The 20100-nt window shown below is 40.4% G+C and overlaps 1 protein-coding gene across 4 annotated transcripts in view; it reads right to left on the bottom strand.

The window, feature by feature from the left end:
• CILK1 (ciliogenesis associated kinase 1) overlaps positions 1-20100 on the bottom strand; it is a 39346-nt gene that overhangs the window by 17266 nt on the left and 1980 nt on the right. For all 4 annotated transcript variants that reach the window (XM_012441595.2, XM_012441590.2, XM_064360980.1 and 1 more), the window contains exons 2-5: positions 18700-18754; positions 13386-13507; positions 12343-12422; positions 500-632 (exon numbers count right to left, since the gene is read on the bottom strand). In XM_012441595.2, coding sequence (XP_012297018.1) covers positions 500-632; positions 12343-12422; positions 13386-13507; positions 18700-18754 — 390 coding nt within the window. The remainder of the gene's footprint in view (positions 1-499; positions 633-12342; positions 12423-13385; positions 13508-18699; positions 18755-20100) is intronic.

Below are 20100 nucleotides of genomic sequence, written 5' to 3'. Positions count from 1 at the left end.
AGTCTTCTCTATGGCATCTTTGAGAAACATAGAGAAAGTAAGAATTAGGAAAAAAGAGAAAAAAGAAAGAGGAAGGAAAATCTAAGAGAGAAAGGGAGAGGGAGAAAAAACCTACAACTTGTGTGTAGGCTACTCGGTCATAGCAAACTGCTTAAAATCAAATTCCTAGTGTCTCAAAGTTTTCACAATAGCAATTGGATGGTTTACAGACAGGTCTTTGGAGAATATTTTACATAGTTCTTTTGGGAGACTGTCCTCAGGAAGGCCTATATATAAAATTTTATTTACATTTTAGAAAAGCATAATAGGTTTTCTTTTAACGTGATTTATAACACAAAATTTTAACCTTGTACACTACCAACATATCTATAAATATATGTTTCAGACTGCACTGTTCCTTAGTGAAAAGTTAATGTTTGTGACTTTAATATTATCCTCAGCTTAATGATATCTTTTTAAAGAAGTGCAAATAAATAATTTTGAGAAGAACAGTATTCACCATCTGGTAGATACATAATCTGTATATGGAGGTTTTGATCGGATTTCTCGGGCCAAACCAAAGTCTGCAATTTTCACAAGTTCTGGTCCCATGCAGAGGAGGTTCTCAGGTTTTAAGTCTCGATGGAAGAAGCCTATAGAGACAGTAGAGGAGAAGAAATCCAAATGCAGGTTTGCTTCTGTATTACTCTTTGCAATTGTATTGCTCTTTTCAAAATAGTTTTAATTTAAAAAGTAGTCTGGCATGGCACCAAAGCCTTCATGCATTCATCCCACAGGTAATGTAGAGTCCCTTGAACTTCTCATAGGATTACATTCATTTCCTTTTGCAAATCATTGAAAGGTGATCTTCATGATTTTCTTACAAGAGAGAAAATTTCTTTTAAAATATCAGACTGGATTATAGGCTGAGATAACGTTGCAAAAAGAAACCGTCACTCAAGCGGAAAATATTACTCCTACCCTGACCAAGTTAGACAGAAAGAATTTCAGATTAAAGCCATCGTAAAGGACAACTGTCTTTTATTTTTATTTTTTAAGTGATGAGGTCTCATTGTATTGCCTAGGTTGGAGTACAGTGGCACAATCATAGTTCACTGCAGTTGGGGCTCAAGAGATCTTCCTGTCTCAGCCTTCCAAGGGCAAAAACTATGGTGCCTGGCAATTTTTTTTTTTTTTGTAAAGACAGGGTCTTGCTCTGTTGCCCAGGCTTGTCTTGAACTCTTGGCTTTAAGCAATCCTCCTGCCTCAGCCTTCCCAAGTGCTGGGATTATAGGCGTGAGCCACCATGCCCGATCCAGATAACTGTCTGATGGGAATTGAGAGTTTATACCACAGCAGAAACACAATTATAATTTTTGTTTAAGAAAGAATTTATGAATATAATCTCATATCTGAGATTGTGGCATATGATGCAACATATATTTAAATGTTAAGTACTTATGGCCAGGCGTGGTGGCTCACACCTCTAATCTTAGCACATTGGGAGGCCGAGGTGGGTGGATCACGAGGTCAGGAGTTCGAGACCAGCCTGGTCAACATGGTGAAACTCCATCTACTAAAAATACAAAAATTAGCTGAGCGTGGTGGCAGGCGCCTGTAATCCCAGCTTCTCGGGAGGCTGAGGCAGAAGAACTGCTTGAACCTGGGAGGTGGAGGTTGTAGTGAGCTGAGATCATGCCAGGAGGCTGAGGCAAGAGAATCATTTGAACCTGGGAGGCAGAAGTTGCAGTGAGCCGAGATCATGCCATTGCACTCCAGCCTGGGCGACAGGGTGAGATGCCGCCTCAAAAAACAAAAAAAGATAAGTACTTATTACTTTGCCTCATGAGGAAGTACAGTGGTACATCTGCAGCTCACATGAAAGGCAAAGATAACTCATCACATGGGAAGCCTATCTCAGTATAGCAGAGCTCTGGAGGTACAGGCAGGGGATAGTCAACATGGCAATCTTCCAAGCTCACTCAAACACCCAGTGATTTGCAATATGTCTCTGAAAACCCCAAACCTCCCACTTCCTAAGAGTATCACTAACCCAGACATTCAATGTGGCTCTAAATCCCAATGGGACACCAACACTGCAAGTACAACTCAGCTGCTGCTGCTGCTATTACCTGTTACGTGCTATCATTACAGGCTGAGTATCCCTGATCTGAAAATCCAAAATCCGAGATGCTCTAAAACTTGAAAGTTTTTGAGCACCAATCTGACACTTAAAGAAATTGCTTATTGCAGCATTTTGAATTTCAGATTTTTGGGTTACGGATATTCAACTGGTAAAATATAATGCAAATATTCCAAAATCTGAAAAAATCCAGATTCAGAAGTACTTCTGGACCCAAGCATTTCAAATAAGAGATATTCAATCTGTATCAGTGTTGTGAAAATGGATTCTAACTAGCACATTATGGGAGAAATTAATAGCCATCACTGCAGAACTACGTGACTCCTTGACAACCTCCATGTTGACAATGCTCAAGTCTACATTTCTAATGTACCTTCTCTACCCTTCCGAAGACCTAAATCCCTATTTGGATAGCAACTGGAGGTCACTATCATCCCTATGTTAACTTATCCAAAACCACTTCTGTCCTCTCCCAAACCATCTCTCCTTCCCAAACTTTGGATAAGATTGCTAGATTGCTAGGTACTTTGTGGTTATGTTGGATTCATCCTTCCCCAGTTATGAGATTATGTCGTATTTCTATCAAAATATCTCATATCGGCCAGGCACAGTGGCTCACACCTGTAATCCCAGCATTCTAGGAGACGAAGGCAGGCAGACCACTTGAAGGTCAGGAGTTTGAGACCAGCCTGGCCAACATGGTGAAATGCCATCTCTACTAAAAATACAAAAAAAATTAGCCAGGTGTGGTGGCATGCGTATAATTCCAGCTACTTAGGAGACTGAGGTGGGAGAATCACTCGAATCTGCAAGGGGGAGGTTGCAGTGAGCTGAGATCATGCCACTGCACTCTAGTCTGGGCAGCAAAGCAAGACTTCATCTTGGAGCAGGGCAGGGGAATCTCATATTTATCTCTTTCTGCTTTCTCACTGCCCCCTTCCAAACTCTCATTCTCAGTGCCTATGCCTGCACTGCCACTTTCTTGCAGAGCTTCCTTACTCCATCTTCTCTCCCATAATCCTGACCATTTAAACACTATCTTTCCCTTGTCACTCTGTCATTCACCTACAAAAACCATTCATGATTCTTTTTTATATTATTTAACAGGGCTGAACTCCTTTCATTCTACCTAAAGAGACAGACTTATTTTCCAACACTTATCGATACATGTAAAGCGTGTTCCAATCAGGTACAACTCCTCATTCCGAGTTCGCTGTACAGTCATGCATTGCATAACGAAGTTTCAGTTGATGATGGACTGCATATATGATGGTGGTCTTATAATATTATAATAAAGCTGAAAAATCCATATCATCTAGTATTTATTACACTAAACTTTTAATTATTATTTTAGAATTATACTCCTTCTACTTACTGAAAAAAAAACAGTTAACTGTAAAATGGCCTCAGGCAGGTCCTTCGGGAGGTACCTAGAAGAAGGCATCATTATCATGGGAGATGACAGCTCCCTGCGTATTACTGCACCTCAAAACCTTCCAGTGGGACAAGATGTGGAGATGGAAGGCAATGATACTCGTGACCCTAACCCTGTGTAGGCCTAGGCTAATGTGTGTATTTGTGTCTTAGTTTTCAGCAAAAAAGTTTAAAAAGTAATAATAATTTTAAAACAAAAAGCTTACAGAACGAAGATTTAAAGAAAACATTTTTTGTACAGCCATATAATGTGTAAGTCAAATGTCATTATAAAAGAGTCAAAAAGTTAAAAAAAAGTATGTTTATTAAATAAAAAGTTTCAGTAAGCTAAGGTTAATTACTGAAGAAAGAAATTTTAAAAATCTAGTGTAGACTTGGTGTACAGTGTTTATAAAGTGTCCTAGGCCTTCACACTCACTCACCGATTCACCCAGAGCCACTTCCTGTAAGCTCCATTCACAGTAAGTACCCTATACAGATGTACTTTTTAAAAATCTTTTATACTATATTTTTACTGTACCTTTTCCATGTTTAGATACACAAATACTTATGACTGTGTTACAACTGCCTATAGTATTCAGTACAGTAACACGCTGTACAGGCTTATAGTCTAGGAGCAATAGGCTATACCATATAGTCTAGGTATGTAGTAAGCTATACTATCCAGGTTTGTCTAAGGAAGTGTGCTCTATGATGTTTGTACAACAAAACCATCTAACAACAAATTCTCAGAACATATCCAGTCATCAAGTGATGCACAATTGTATTTATTTCCATTAATAATGTGCTCGTGCTCCTTTTTGTCTACATCAGTCCCTACTTCTTGCCACCCTTCAACACCTGTTTTGAGTTTCGCTTCTTCCATGATGCCATTCTAATATGTTAGCATTCATTAATTCATTCTACCAACAAATTTTCACTGAGCATCTACTCCATGTCAGGCAGAAGATTAGGTTCTAAGGATTCAGAAACAATGCAATGGACATGACTCTTGCCCTCATGGACATAATAGGTCCTGCCCTCTAAGTCCAGTTAAGTTAAGCTCTATCATCTTCAGGTATGTTAACCATTTTTCATGAATTAGATGGAAGCACTTTAAGGGCAGAGGCCACATTTATATTTCTTTTGAATGCCTGGCACAGTAGCAGGAGTATAGTCATCTCATAATATATTCTTGTTGATTGAACATTGAACAGCTTAATGGTAACACATCTACCTGAGCCAAGCATCAGGGTCAACCAGAGAGCAGACCAGAGCTGAAAGGAGGATGGAAGGGAGGAAACCCCATGAGACAGCACTGAGAACTTAGAAGAACAATGACAATGAAGTAGTGCAGGGGACATTGAGGGATCAGCGCTGGTTATTCTTGTGACAGAGGGAGTTGTGTTAGTTGAATGAATGAATGAAGGCAGGAACTCTAGTAGGACTAAATCTATTGGTCAAGGTTGTTTTCCAAAGACTGTCTCTGCTCTAGAGCAAAGGGAGGGTGATTATGATATGGTTATATGTGAAAACATACTAACTGCCATTATCATGGAAAGGAACAGTATTTTAATAAAAGGACAATCGTCTCTGTTCATCATTCTAAAGACAACAGTACTTAATACTGGGTCAAGTTCCAAATGGATAGTATTATACTGTGGCATAATGGAGAATCTGCAAGAGAAGTAGCTGGCTTAGATGGACAAAGTGAACATAATTACAGAGCCTAGAACCCAGTAAACACAGAAGGGGATGAAGGTATAGGAGTGATCAGTTACATACAAGAGGGCATAAGTGAGAGGAGGAAGTACTTCCTTCCCATCATAGGGTTGCTTCTATTTTCCACAATCCAAGGCATTGACAAGATATGGGTTAAACCAGAGACAGGCACAGCAAGTTTGCTATTTTACAGCACATGCATACACGGGTTTGTATGTATACTGTGAAATACATATGTATATATATTCCACTGTTCGTTCTTTATCCTGCCATTGTACTAGTATATACCTAACCAGTACATATAATTCCTTGAAATATCCTAGTGAACTTACTAGTAAATGAAACCAAAATTATAAGAACCAAACTTGAGGTTGTCAACTCAACAAATGCAAAGAGCATTCAGTATCAGTCAAGAATGGCCTTTAAAATTAAAGAAAAGATTTCTGATATGGACACATTTGGATGCTTATTACCAACCTAATTAAATAAAGATTTATTCATGCCCACCACAGTGGTGACGTCTCTAAGGCTTCACCCAGTATAACTGGGTCATTGTGTTTGGACCCTCCATTCTTCAGAGCATCCTCCAGCTTGCAGAAGGCCTGATTGTGTGTTTCCATTTTGGAATTGGCTTAAGAATGTGTAGGGATACAAGCAGTGATTACAGTGATCTTTTGTCAATGCACCTGCGACCTCTGAAAATATATGAATTGTGAGTCCATGGTTTGTCTTCCTAAAAACTCAGGGCGTTCAAAACACTCCAATAAAAAAAAGGAATGGCAGGCATCGTTTTCTTACTGAACAGATGGGAAAATTGAGTCATGGTGGCAGGGGGCGGTAGATGAATTATTCCCAATTCCACCAAGAAATGTGTCATAGCTATTACAGCGTCCAGCTCTACTCTCCCTCTAAATCCATACAGCTAATTTTTTTTTTTTTTTTTTTTTTTTTGAGATGGAGTTTCGCTCTTGTTACCCAGGCTGGAGTGCAATGGCACGATCTCGGCTCACCGCAACCTCCACCTCCTGGGTTCAGGCAATTCTCCTACCTCAGCCTCCTGAGTAGCTGGGATTACAGGCACGCGCCACCATGCCCAGCTAATTTTTTTAATTTTGTATTTTTAGTAGAGACGGGGTTTCACCATGTTGACCAGGATGGTCTCAATCTCTTGACCTCGTGATCCACCCACCTCGGCCTCCCAAAGTGCTGGGATTACAGGCGTGAGCCACCATGTCAGGCCCATATAGCTAAATCTTGATTTGTTGTTTTCGTCCTCTCAAGTCTAGATTAATGGTGTTTCTCCTCATAGACTCCCTTTTTCTCATTTAGTTGGGGTAATTATTATTTCCAAACTTATGTGGCAGTTCCCTTATAATGAGGCCTCTGTCCTGCAGCCCCTACCCACTAGGGCAACTCCCTCTGGCATCATCTAGAACACCCACCACAACAAACTCGTGTCTTCTCTCTGCTCAGTTCATCCTATCATCAACTCGTACTCAGATGCAAGTACCGTGCTCACACTCCAGACTGCGTTCTCTGCTTCCATCCTAGTCATGCTCCTGTAAATACTGGCCACCCCTCCTATGGGCCAAGCTTTATCCTCTCCCTCATTGCTAACTCTTCTTTAATCTTCCTTCCACACTAATGAAATGAGAGGGAGAAAGATTCCGATTCCCCACATATCCCTTTAAGCAGCTTCTCTTTTCACGGGTCCTACTTCAGGCTCAAAACAAGCAGAGAGAAAATGGCTGAGAAAGAAAATTAATTGCGAACAGACTCTAAAAATGACTGATGAAAACTGTATCTGTCAGTTGACATATGCTGTATTTGTTATGCTGTCTTCAACTAGAAGCCTTTATAACAAATTTGTGAATATATCTGTAGACATCTAGCCCTCTGTTAAGTACTGAATAATATAGCAATGGGCCATTATTGGCTTTATACACATGAGATCAATACCTGGTAATTAAAAGTTTAAGATCCTTATGTTATGTAAAGTTACTTTTCATGTCTATTTTAACATTACGTTACTATTTCCTTATGAGTGGCAATTCCGCATAGTGGGTAGGTGTGCAGACCAGCCAAGTTGCCTGGTCAAATCATAATTCTGTTACTCACTTACTCACTGGCTGGAAAGTACTTATCTTTCCTGTGCCTTGGTTTTCTTATCTGTAAAATGGGGAAATAATAGCATCTACCTATTGGGGTTGTTCTGCAGGATTAAATGTGTTGCATTTGTAAAGCTTTTTTTTCTTTTAGACAGAGTCTCACTCTGTCACCCAGGCCAGAGTACAGTGGTGTCATCTTCACGGCTCACTGAAACCTTTGGCTTCTGGGCTCAAGTGATTCTCCTGCCTCAGTCTCCCGAGTAGCTGGGATTAGGCCCAGCTACTATTTTTATTAGAGATGGGGTTTTGCCATGTTGGTCAGGCTGGTCTCGAACTCCTGACCTCAGATGATCCACCCACCTCAGCTTCCCAAAGTGCTGGGATTATAGGCATGAGCCACTGCACCCAGCCTGTAAAGCTTTTTGAGCAGTGCTTGCACAATAATACTTTGTAAAAGCTAGTCATTAACAGTACTACTACTATTAACACATTCTCTCATTTCACCCTCCCATAACCTGTTAAAGTGGGCAGGCAGACATGGCTCCATTTTTGCTAATAAAAATTACATCTGGCTTGTCCCATTGGTAAGGAGGTGGTACTAAAACTCTAATTCATAGCAGGGTTCCTGTTCTGCTGATGTGTGCAATGTGACCTATAACAATAAGCCTACTTCTTCCTCTGGGCTTCTGATTCACAATGAAAACCCTTTTAGCTGGGGTCATTCAGAGATCATGCAACAGCCAAGTGCTGTTATGATAAGAACCTTCCTGTTCAAAACTGTTTGACTTCCAGGAGACAGGAACAGACCTTCAATTTAATTTCAGAGTCCTATATGCCAGTTGAATAACAGAGGGATTTTCTTTCATCCTGGAAGAAAATGTGTGTGCTTATTTTTTCATTAATAACCCTTGGGCAAGGAAAACATCAAGCCACAAAGAAGGCTTTCTCCCCTCTACCACATTTTGTTATTGATGAATCAGATATGAATACATGGAAATAACCAGAGAATAAACACTATGAATTTATATAGCACACTTTCCTGCTGTGGAAACTTTAATTTCACAGATATTATTGAATTCAAACCTACAATGTTTTCATCAAGAAGGCTACAGGGACTGCAACGCATAGAAAGGCAAAGGACTGTCTCAAGGTCATGCATAGCGAGACAGTGAGGAAACACAGAAGCAGAGAACCATCTCTTGGTGCAAAACATTGTCCTCCAGACTACCCGATGCATTTCTATTTCTGGCACGGATAAGTGCGACCTGGATATTTGTAAGGTCAAGTCAGAGTTGAAACAGACCACTTACATTAATTATTTAATTCCTGCAAAGGACATATGCTTTGGCATTGCTCAATCAGCACCAAGTAGAGCTGTGTTTTCATTGCCCGTGGGAGGAAAATACTCAGTGACATGAAGTATGGCCATAGCAACAACCTGCAGCACTGTTCTCCCCTCTCGGAGGAGTCTATTCCCCAGAGGCAGAACGTACCTCCTCACAGTGAGAACGGGCTACCAGAGAAGAGGCTGAAACTCACATGACTAATCTTTGAAGTGCTTTAAGTGCTTTTTTCCATTGCTGAAGAGGAGAGGAATATAGAAGTACATGGGCACTTAACCAAAGTCAATACCATACAAAAACCATTAAACAGTTTCTAAAAATCATCTATCAGTGAAAATGGGATGGGGCGAAGTGCAGTGGCTCACTGCTGTAATCTCGGGACTTTGGGAGGCCAAGATGGGTGGATCACTTGACACCAGGAGTTCAAGACCAGGCTCGCCAACATGGTGAAACCCCATCTCTACTAAAAACACAAAAATTAGCTGGGTATGGTGGCACACACCTGTAGTCCCAGCTACTCAGGTGGCTGAGGCATGAGAATTGCTTGAACCTGGGAGGTGGAGGCTGCAGTGAGCCAAGACTGTGCCACTGCACCTCAGCCTGGACAACAGAGTGAGACTGAAATTAGTATCCATACCCCTTACAACGATTATCATTTTCTTCACCTCTTACTCTCTTGTTCTCTCTGAGCACAGACAGGTTTTCTAATTAAGCATAGCAAATAGGCATAGGCTATTTGAACTAATCTCCATTCAACCACTTTATTGCAATGGGACCTCTGGCAGGTTTTTGAGCCTCTCTGAACCTCAGTTTCCTCTTTTTTAGAATAGATATCACCTATTCTTTCTACCTGATAAATTGGCAAGGAAATAAGTTAACAGATAAAATGTTAAGCTCAAACTAGAACTGGACACCTAATTGCTGAGGAAAGGTGTCAACAAGAATCTCTGGTAATGGCAATGGTGTTGAGGTTAAAAAAGCTGAGGTCTGACCTTCAACATAAACTGAGCCTTCCCTTGTACCTTGTGGTCCGAGTGTCTAATGCATGGAGGGAAACACAGTGCAGAGTTCCAACAGGCTGTTTTGACACAGTAATATATGAATGCTAAGTTATATACTACAGATGAATATTTGTGAGTGTAGGATGAATGCATATGTAGGTATATATGCATGTGGATATATGAACATACAGATGTTTGCATGTGTATGCACATGTCTTGGGGTGCATATGTGTACTCTATGTGTTTGTGTGTGTGTACATATATACCCACACATTTGATTAGGTAGAGGCCTGGACAAAAGGCTACTTTCTGGCAACAAGTATATGGGTCTCAAGAATAACAACAAAAAAGAGAAAGAAGAAAAAGCCAAAGAATATTAACTTTTGTTTAAGTCCACCACTCAGTTCCCAGTACTCAGAAAATAGTCTGAATAACTGAGACATTATCATTGGTCTCTATCTGAAAATGTGCCATCTCTTCTGAGCATCCCATTGAGTTCTCATTATTTTTTTTCCTGAGCTCTTAATCTAGTAAGTAACCTTTCTCCTATTTGTCCCTAAGATACCACGCCAGAAGCTTTTAATGTTTTGCAAATTCCCACTCTTATGAATTCTTTGAATAAAGGACAAAGTGTCAGTTCTACAAATGTCAGTGGAAACAGAGAAAACCTGTACTAGAAACTTTTGACTAGAACTGGTTCACGATTTGACTCAGTCTTGCATATTACATGCTGATTAGTCAGCATGTGCCTGAGGCTGACTAGGATTTGCAGATAGCCTAGGTTTGTCTATGTGTCATTTAGTCTCTAACTATAAGGGGCTAAAGAACAGGCTGGTAATGATCCCAGATGCACTATGCCACCTTCTCCAGCACAAAGTCTTTTCTCCTCACTGCCAATTTACATCAAATCTAAACTATCTACTCAGGAGGCTGAGGCAGGAGGATCATTAGAGCCCAGGAGTCCAAGGCCAGCCTGGGCAACATATTGAGACTTTCTCTTAAAAAAAGTTTAAAAATCTAAATTAGCTCTATTATCAAAGGGCTTCAACCCAGTCTGTCTCCTTATTGAGTAATAAAACTCATTTGTTGGTACAATGGCAACAATATCCTCAGACTGAGAGTAAATGGATTTCTGCCTATGCAAGATCAGCTTGGCCCGTCTGTCTGTATACTACAATGACTTCAAATGACCTCCTGAGAAGACTTCTGGCCCCACCTGTGGATATGTCCATCTGGTGGCTCTGTGCTCACAAGAAGTATTGATCCAACCCCAGCTAGGTCTGTGTCTAGTTAGTAACAACCAGCAAACTCCAGGTAGTTGCTGGAGAATATAACCTCAAACTCATTGCTACTTAATACCTTTCAAAAGCTCAGCTAAGAACAAGAGTGATGGGGGATTTCCAGAATGGTATGTGGTCATCATTCCTTTGGATCCTCTAAATTTCTCCCTAGCCTAACTAGACCATCTGTAGAGCAAATCAGACTGGCCCCTGTATAAATGTTTTCTCTGATTAGGTGATGTATTTGGCCTCCACTGAGGGATATGACATGAAACTGCCCTCTAAAACCCGTAACTCTGCTTATGAAGTCATATTATATACCATCCTCTCTGAAGGGTCCATAAAAAACCTGCTCTCTGGTCTTAGTATCAAGAATAGCTCTGCTTTTCTTGGGCAACTGGTCTGCTCTTAACCTATGTGTGTTGTCACTGGTCATATTTAACATTTTGCATGGTCTGACAATGAACTCACAATCAAATCTTAGCCTGCTTCTTCTACTGAAATAAAACTTGCTGGCGGCTGGGTGTGGTGGCTCACGCCTATAATTCCAGCACTTTGGGAGGCCAAGGAGGGCAGGATCATGAGGTCAAGAGATTGAGACCATCCTAGCCAACATGGTGAAACCCCATCTCTACTAAAAATACAAAAATTAGCTGTGCAGGGTGGTGCGCACCTGTAGTCCCAGCTACTTGGGAGGCTGAGGCAGGAGAATCACTTGAACCCAGGAGGCAGAGGTTGCAGTGAGCCAAGATCATGCCATTGCACTCCAGCCTGGCAACAGAGCAGGACTCTGTCTCAAAGAACAAAAAAACTTGCTGGCATGCATTTTGAGGACTAACCTCACCTCTGGCAATATCCACATCTTGTTTTGCCTTTCTGTCTTTGTTTAGTATGCTAATTTCTAATTTATTTTATTTTCCTGTGTTACATAAATTTTGTTAGACTACTTTTAAATTCGTTTGAAAGAAATTGGAAAATAAATACACTGGAAAAATGAGAAGTCACAGTGAAGCACTGTTAGTGGATCAAACATAATACATGAAACTTCTCAGAATTCTAATCTTAGGTTTCTCATTTAACACACTAGTTAATGGTCAGGAATCATATTTATATCTATAACTCCAAGCTTAATGTTAAAGCCTACAGAACAAAAACATACAGACGTAATAAGTAATGAGGGAAATTCAGAGATCAAGTTATAAAAGTTAATATATTTTAAAATCCATTGTCAGCCTCTCATTTCTTCAACCTTTTCTGGGGAATCAGCTAAAAAAATATTAATGTTTGCTACAACTTCTACTTCATGACAACACTTCACTACTATTTAAAAGCACAACGCTCCAAATCACCTACCGTGTTTGTGAATAAATGCAAGTCCTTGTAATATCTGATACATGATATTCCTTATAGCAGACTCAGGAAACAACTTATTTCTGTATGAGGCAGAGGAAAGCAAAGTTATAAATCAAAGGCCAAAACCTTTGATAATAAATACTAAAGAAAAACAATCATTTGTTTATACAGGGGAGCTACCTTATAAACACCAAATATATTCACACGTGTTACAAAAACGAAAAGATTAAACATTTGATAGTAAGCCAAAAAAAAAGTTTTTCCTCCAACATAGTATATAAAACATCAAAAAATCTCCTCTCTCCATGATATAAACTAAACCTTAAAAAATTTTGGTGAGGAAAATTTGAGTTCTTCCAGATGAAGCCCTTATGCAACACAACGGCTAACATTTTCCTCCTGGCTGGGCAAAGCACACAGCAAACTGCTGTTATTGTCAATAAAGATGGTATTTGCTCACTCAGAGGGGTGCTGTGAATGGCATTCATTTTGCCACAAAGAAGATGTGCTCAAGAGGCTCCACATGGTTCACCTTTAAAGTTCAAAATTACCGTAGCAGGTAAATTTCTTATTAGCCTCCTCTTCCCGGCATGCAAGCACCTGAGCACTGCAGCGAGAGAGGAACTGAAACAAACCCAGGACTTTTCAACAGAGCTCTCAAAATCCATGAAGCTGTGTCCACCTCTGACTTCTAGTTGCTCTGCCCATATGTCCCAGTGGGAATGGGAAACGGCAATGTCTATTACATCTGAGCTTCTTTGGATGAATAACTCTTTAAAACAAGAAAATGACTGCATTGAGAACAGCTTCCCTGGAGCTATCAGAGAGCCCCCAAAGTAGAAATATGGGTGGGCCCCACTCCTAACTGGCAGCTTTCAGCATTAAAGCCCAGTAGCGTGAATGTTAAATGACTGGAGAAAGAATCAGAAGAATGCAATAAGAAAATAAGAGAGAGAGAGAGAAAGAAAACACAAAAGCAGAAAGAAAACACATCTGCTTTGCCTATTTATTTCTATAATAAGATAATGATGACCAAACTGTACCTTTCTTTAATGAGCTGGTAAAGATTCTCCTTCATGTATTCGAAGATAAAATAAAGATGATCATTTTCCCTGATAACTTCTTTTAATTTGACTACGTTGGCATGGTTGAGCTTCTTTAAAGACTAAAAGGCAAGAAAGAAAAAACAAAACAAAAAAATTAAATTAGAGAGAATCTGTTGTTGAAAAAGAAAAGTAATCCTACATAAACTTGGGAAGAAACATCTAATTTTAGAACCACAGAAATGTCATAAATTGTTTTATTGACAATTTAATAAACAGTATATCTCTGAAATAGATAGTAACTTTACATAGGAAAACTACTTCGATGAACTGACTAGAAGGTGTGTATTTGACCAGTAACTGGTATTTCTGGCTGCCCCCAGCAGCAGGCAATGTACCAGGGCTATTTTGGGCCCACCCCCTCCAGATGATGGAATTCAGGCTGTGGAAGTAGCCAGAAGGGAACCAATAAAAGAAGCTTAGATTTTTCTAGCACTGGAGAATGCAGCTGTGTTGGGCTGAGATCACCAGCTAACAGTCTGCAGACACTTTGAATAGGAAATTGTTCAAAAAGACAAAGGGTTGATGGCCTGCTCCTCTTGACTTTTGTCTGACTCGGGTGTTCATGAGGCGTAGAGTGCTCCTTCTTACAATGTGAGTTTGAGTTACAGAGGACCAGGAGACACCTTACTGGAAGGACCCTGAAGTAAGAGGAGAGAAATCCCTCTGCTTCCAAGAACAACAAAGGCAAAAAGTCAGGCAGTGGATGAGGAATGAGAGGGTGGCTCCGAAAATGGTGCGTGGCCTTCCAATTACTCGTGTACTTTTTCTCCTCCCGGAACACGTGCATACATGTGAGTATAGCCATGTGCACACTGTTTTCCGTTTGCATCATTAGTTCTGTCGACAGTGAACAAATCACTTTTGTACTAGTGAGCATCATCCCTGTTTTTGTACAGCAGACACACCCAAAACTGTTGGTTTGTTTGGATAATCAGAATCTGATTGTCTCCTTCATGGAAGCCTCCAAGTGTCACTTTGGCCAGTGAGATGAGTCCTTTAATTCAAATAGCCCTTTCTCATACATAAAGAAGGGAGTCCAATATTAAGTTCTTATCTTTGAATTTCATTAAGAAGAACATTCTTTTTATAAAACAAAGAAAACATGTGAAGAGGAAAGTGTTAAAATGAATATCCTCATCTAGAAGAACACTCAGTGAAAAAATACCCAGGGTTCAGAGCTTGGGAATGTGTAATATGATCAGTTACTTGAAGCAGCTGATAAGAGAGAGGAAATATGGTCAGTGAAAGAGAGCAAAATAAGACTCATTGGAGCTTCCTCTCCAGAAGAACAGTTCCTGCCAAGATACTTCTCTGGCAGGGAATCCTCAGCTGTTTTGGCCAACTGTTTTGGCCAGATCCTTCTAGTATGGACCAAAAGGGCTGATTACTCCCTTTAGTTGGGTTGGATTCTTGGTTCTCCACAAGTAATAAACATAAACATTGCTTAACTTGTAAGTATTCACTAAACTCTCAGTGATCGCAGCTATCTTTTATGCCTGTTTGCTTAAAATGCATCACAAGCAATGGCTAAGGTAGCTAGTGGATGAGCAGCATTGGAGAAAATTCATTCAGAGGAAAATGAAGTTGTTTTTAAAACTTTTCTGCAAGACAATTCTAGGGGTGCCTCCAGCTCTTAGCCTGAAGTGTGTTTGGAGCCATGAATTACTGGCCCAACTCTACAGCGGCTCACAACTCTTGTTTCTAGGTGAGGCTCATGAGCAAGTTAAAGTTCATATTAGTTTAATATAAAAGGAATTAATTTTATGTGGGGGACTTCATGTGACTGGCTTTATGAAGATGTATTTCCAGGAAGAGGCATCTTATCTTGGCTCAGGGAAGGATTCCATAAAAGAGAGAGAGGCAGGTCAGTTGTGTCAGAGTGGAGAAGCAGAAGTAGCAAATGAAGCCTGGTCAACAGTCCAAATGGGGACTGTTTCTCCTCATAGATGAAGCTTTCAGCTGGATATTACCAGTGTTGTCCACATCAGGGACTGATCAACAGTTTCAAACTATTAAAACAACAATGTACTGGGCCCCCAGGGTATCCTGGGGCTTAAGATGCTCTGCTTGCTCTTAAAAGGCAAACAACCTAATTGGAAAGTCAGGACATCGATACAAAATACATGTAATAAAATAAGGAGGATCATATTAAATGTCAAGGGAATGACAGAAAAAAGGACCATCAGAGATGTGTCACGGAGTAATCAGCAAACCCTGAGTGGTCAGTGGGAGCATCACTGGGATGTGACTTAAAGGAAGAGTGACACCCAGACAAGCTCGCTGGGAGGGAGCGGGCACAACAGGAGGGAAGCCCACTGCAGGTAAGGCATGGAAACTGAGTGGAGGATTCTGCGTCTGAGGGATGAGAGATGAGAATCACCCCAGTTTAGTTCTGAGGGAGACTCATCTGGAAGACTGGCTGGAGAAGTGAGCAGGGGGCAAACCATTTGGATGCCAGGTATATACCTGCTGAGCTCTTCTGGTGAATCCGTGGCCTTAAGCAGAGTTGCAGAGGGAGATGCCTGATTCGATGAGGTTGAAAAGTAAATGGTGTGTGGGAAAGCTGCACTGAAGAAAGAAGTTTGGAAGGTAAAGTAAGAAAAGGAAAGAGTTGGAAACTCAAGGGGAGAGGGGCTTGGGAATGTTTTAGGTTAGAGAGAATGGCTAGCACACTTACAGAGTAAACAGAAGGAACGAGTGGGGAAAAAAAAGAGTTTAAAGATATGGGAAGGAGGGGGAAATTATTGGAGCAAGAATCTACAGACATAAAAAATTAATATGGCTAAAAAAACCAAAACAGCAAAGGAACACAGTAGGCAAGATACAGGCAGCCTATGGTTTCAAGATGGTGTCTAGAACCGCATAGTGCCATGTAAGACTATGCTTCTAAGAAAAATAGCACTAGGTGCCATTCCCCCCATGACATCACAGGAGCAGGGATTCCCCTCCCTGCAGTGGCCATAAGGTGCAGAATCTCCCTGAAGTCCGCAGGGTCTTCACAGGCAGACACGGAAATATACAGGCAGGTGGCAATGAGGAGAAAAGAAATGAAGAAGGAACAGAGGCGTGGTGAGTACTCAGGATTTCCCTTCAGTTCCCTTTGCTGCTGGAATGAAGCAGCTGACAGGACACAGGAAATGATGGTGACAAGAGGCCTTCAGTGACCTTCCTTTTCCTTCCCCTTCTGAGTCAGCAGGCATGAAAGAAGGACCTCAGCAAGGAGGAAGGGATGAGGAATCTTGTAAGGTGCCCACTTTCTACCCGCTTCTGCCATCCCTTCCCTCTGTGTTCAGGGCTGTGGCCCAGTGCTGATAAGTCTGTGTGAGGCTCAACAAGCGCGGGGGTGGATGGGGAGGATCCCAGCTGGTAGCCGATCTGGCATCTGTGCAGGCAAGGAAAAAGAGTGGGAGTCGTCTGGTGGTCATCAGCTAGAGGAGCAGTTTCTTCAACGATCTTGCTGAGGCAGTCACTTGCTTCCTAAGATGCTATGTGTCCACAGTTTTTTAAAACTGTGTATATGAGCAATCTCTTTTGCATTAGAACTAATACACAATTCGCTGTACGGAAAAATAAAGGTTTAACATCCAAGCTATGGATATTTCTCAGAACTTCATGTCACAGAGAAAATGTCCTTAGATTATCTTTGTTGTTGTTGTTTTTTTTGTCCCTGATGTTTGTTTTTTTTATATCTGGTGTTTTTGGATCATCTTGAACTTTTATTCTCTACACCAGAGGTTGGGAAACTATGTACCATGGGTGAAATCCAGCCCACCACCTGTTTTCATATGGTCCATGAGCTAAGAATATTTTTGTTGTTTTTGTTTTTTTTTTGAGACTGAGTCTCGTTCTGTCGTTGAGGCTGGAGTGCAATAGTGCAATCTCAGCTCACTGCAACATCTACCTCCCAGGTTCAAGGAATTCTCCTGCCTCAGCTTCCTGAGTAGTTGGGATTACAGGTGCCCACCATAATACCCAGCTAATTTTTGTATTTGTAGTAGAAATGGGGTTTCACCGTGTTGGCCAAGCTGGTCTTGAACTCCAGACCTCAAGTGAGCCACCAGCCTCAGCTTCCCAGAGTGCTGGGATCACAGGTGTGAGCCACCGCACTTGGCCCAAAAAAGATAAAAAATAATATTTTTATAAATGAATGGTTGCAATTCATTGATCAAGGTACACCTGTATAATGGATCTCTTATATCAAATATTTCAATATAAAGAAGTTGAATGTGTTGATTTAGTGATGATAGGAAACATTAACTTTGTTTGATGATAGGGAATACTAACTTTGAACTCCAATTAAGTTAAATATTATGTCCCCTCAAAAAGAATATCATTCTTCTCATTGAAAAACCTGTAATACAGAAAATTATACTATATTATTATTACATTTTATATCTTATAAAAATTTTATGGAAATTTGTTTTTGCTCTTGTTACACATGTACCTATGTAACATCCTCAATGTGACCTTTTGGTCCTAGAAGCATAAAAGACTGACTATCTGGCCCTTTACAGAAAACGTTTGCTGATCCCTGCTTTAGGCTTGTAACCCTACTTTCATGTACAGGACTCCTTTGGAGGAAAAGAAAGGGTGTTTTCCAATATTCTATTAGGTGTTTCAAACAGGGCTGGGCAAGAGGACTAAAATTAGATGAAGCACCACTCCACTGGACAAGGAAGCGAATGTAAAACTTAATGTGGTCAATCTACTCTGACAGAGAGAAAAATTGGAACAAAATCAATAGAAGAAGAGGCAGGGGGAAAGGCAGGGAATAGTGAATCCAGTCAGAAGCCTGAATAAAAGTAAAGATCTGTGCTCCACAATGCTTGACACAGGTGTACCTTGATCAATGAATTTCCTCATGGAAAGTAGAGTGCAAATTATTAGAGCAAGAAACGGAAGTAAGTACTGCAATTATGTCTGGGAAAAATACTCAACAAATAGATTTTCCTTTATGTTAATAATCAAGAAAATAATTAGGCAATAATAATTCACAAAATCAACACATTCAACTTCTTTATACTGAAATATATTGATATAAGAGTTCCAATAAAGATGAAAGCTTTCTAATAACAGTATATGCAATTACATCATAATCTTCTGCTTCAGCTATAATGTTATCATTTGCCTCTCTTTCCAGCATTAGTGAAAAAATTCAAATGAAATGAGTATATCAACTATAAATCTAAGCATGTACAAAGCTATTTTCATCATCCATTTATGAATTATTCCTTGGCATATTAATAAATACCTTAACCTCCCGAAGGTTCATGCATTCCTCCCAGGAATAAAACTTTCTTTTCATTCTAGAAGAGAAGAAAGAAACAAACAGCACACTTATTCTCAGCAATAGGATAAACTTTGCTTTTAGAAAAAAATGCTTTCATTCTGAACCTAATTAACAGTACTTAAAGTGGGTTTAAATTTCTACCAAATATTATACTATCCCAAACCAACATTTATTTTCAAATGGCAGTGCGATCATCAATCCTAAGTCACAAACTTTGCCAGTAGCAGTGGCGTGGTGCAGTTCAAAGAGGCCTGGACTGCTGTCTTGCTCTATACTAACTAGCTAACCTTGCCCTGGAAGGAAATTGCTCAGCCTTCTTCTGTCTAGACCAGAGCTGGCCAGTAGAACTTTCTATATTGGTGAAACTGTTCTGCACTGTCCAGGGTGGTAGCCACTAGACACAGGTGGCTACCGAGCACTTGGCATGTGGCTAGTGCAATGTGGGAACTCAATTTTAAATTTAATTAAATTTAAATGCCACATATGGTTACTTGCTATCATACTAGACAGCAGAGCTCTACGCCTTCTAGTGCAGGAGTTAGCAAACTATGACCCATGGGCCAAAACCTCCCCACCATCTGCTTCTATACAGACTATGAGCTAAGAATGGCATTCACCTTTTTAAATTGGGGTTTGATGAGTCAAAAGAAGAATAATATTTCATGATGTGAAAATTTTGTGAAATTCAAATTCCAGTTTCTATAAATGAAGTTTTATTGGAACACAACCATACTCATTCATTTATACACTGCCTGTGGCTGCTTTCAAACTACAACAGCAGAACTGAGTAGTTGCAAGAGACCATATGGCCTGTGAAGCCTAAAATATTTCCAGCCTGGCCCTTCATAGAGAAAGTTTGCCAACCCCTGGTCTAGAGCCTGAATGGAGAGAAAGAAAACACCATTAGTTAATCAGAAATCCAAGTTTCAAGGTTATATTTTTCAGTGAATTTCAATCACATTGTCTCATTTGTCTTACAGCAGCCCTGTGAAACAGATAAGGACAGCTCAGGAAACTGAGAAACAGAGAAGGCACACGACTTTCCCGAGGTCTCACTGCTGGCCAATAACAAACTGCCCATCTCTCCAGCTTCCTCTGTCCTTATCACTGTCTCCTGGTAGAGTGATCAAATTCTTTATTCATGCCCCAAGTATGATTTAGCCCCTCCTATGTGGTACAGCAGGTGCTTTGTCAGCCACTGGCGAGACAATGATGAGAAAGACATCCTTCATGAAACTGCCATCATGGCCAGAAGGTCGACAATAATTTTTTGTACCAAGTGCTGTGAAGAAAGGAAAAGAGCCTATAAAAGTGAACCTGCCAGGGGCAGTGGCTCGGCCAAATGATGCAGCAATTGGTAGG

The sequence above is a fragment of the Aotus nancymaae genome, unplaced genomic scaffold (genome assembly GCF_030222135.1).
Source record: "Aotus nancymaae isolate 86718 unplaced genomic scaffold, 86718_ANA_hifiasm-v0.15.2.pri h1tg000040l, whole genome shotgun sequence".
NCBI lineage: Eukaryota > Metazoa > Chordata > Mammalia > Primates > Aotidae > Aotus > Aotus nancymaae.
This window is presented reverse-complemented; position numbering and strand designations above follow the sequence as displayed.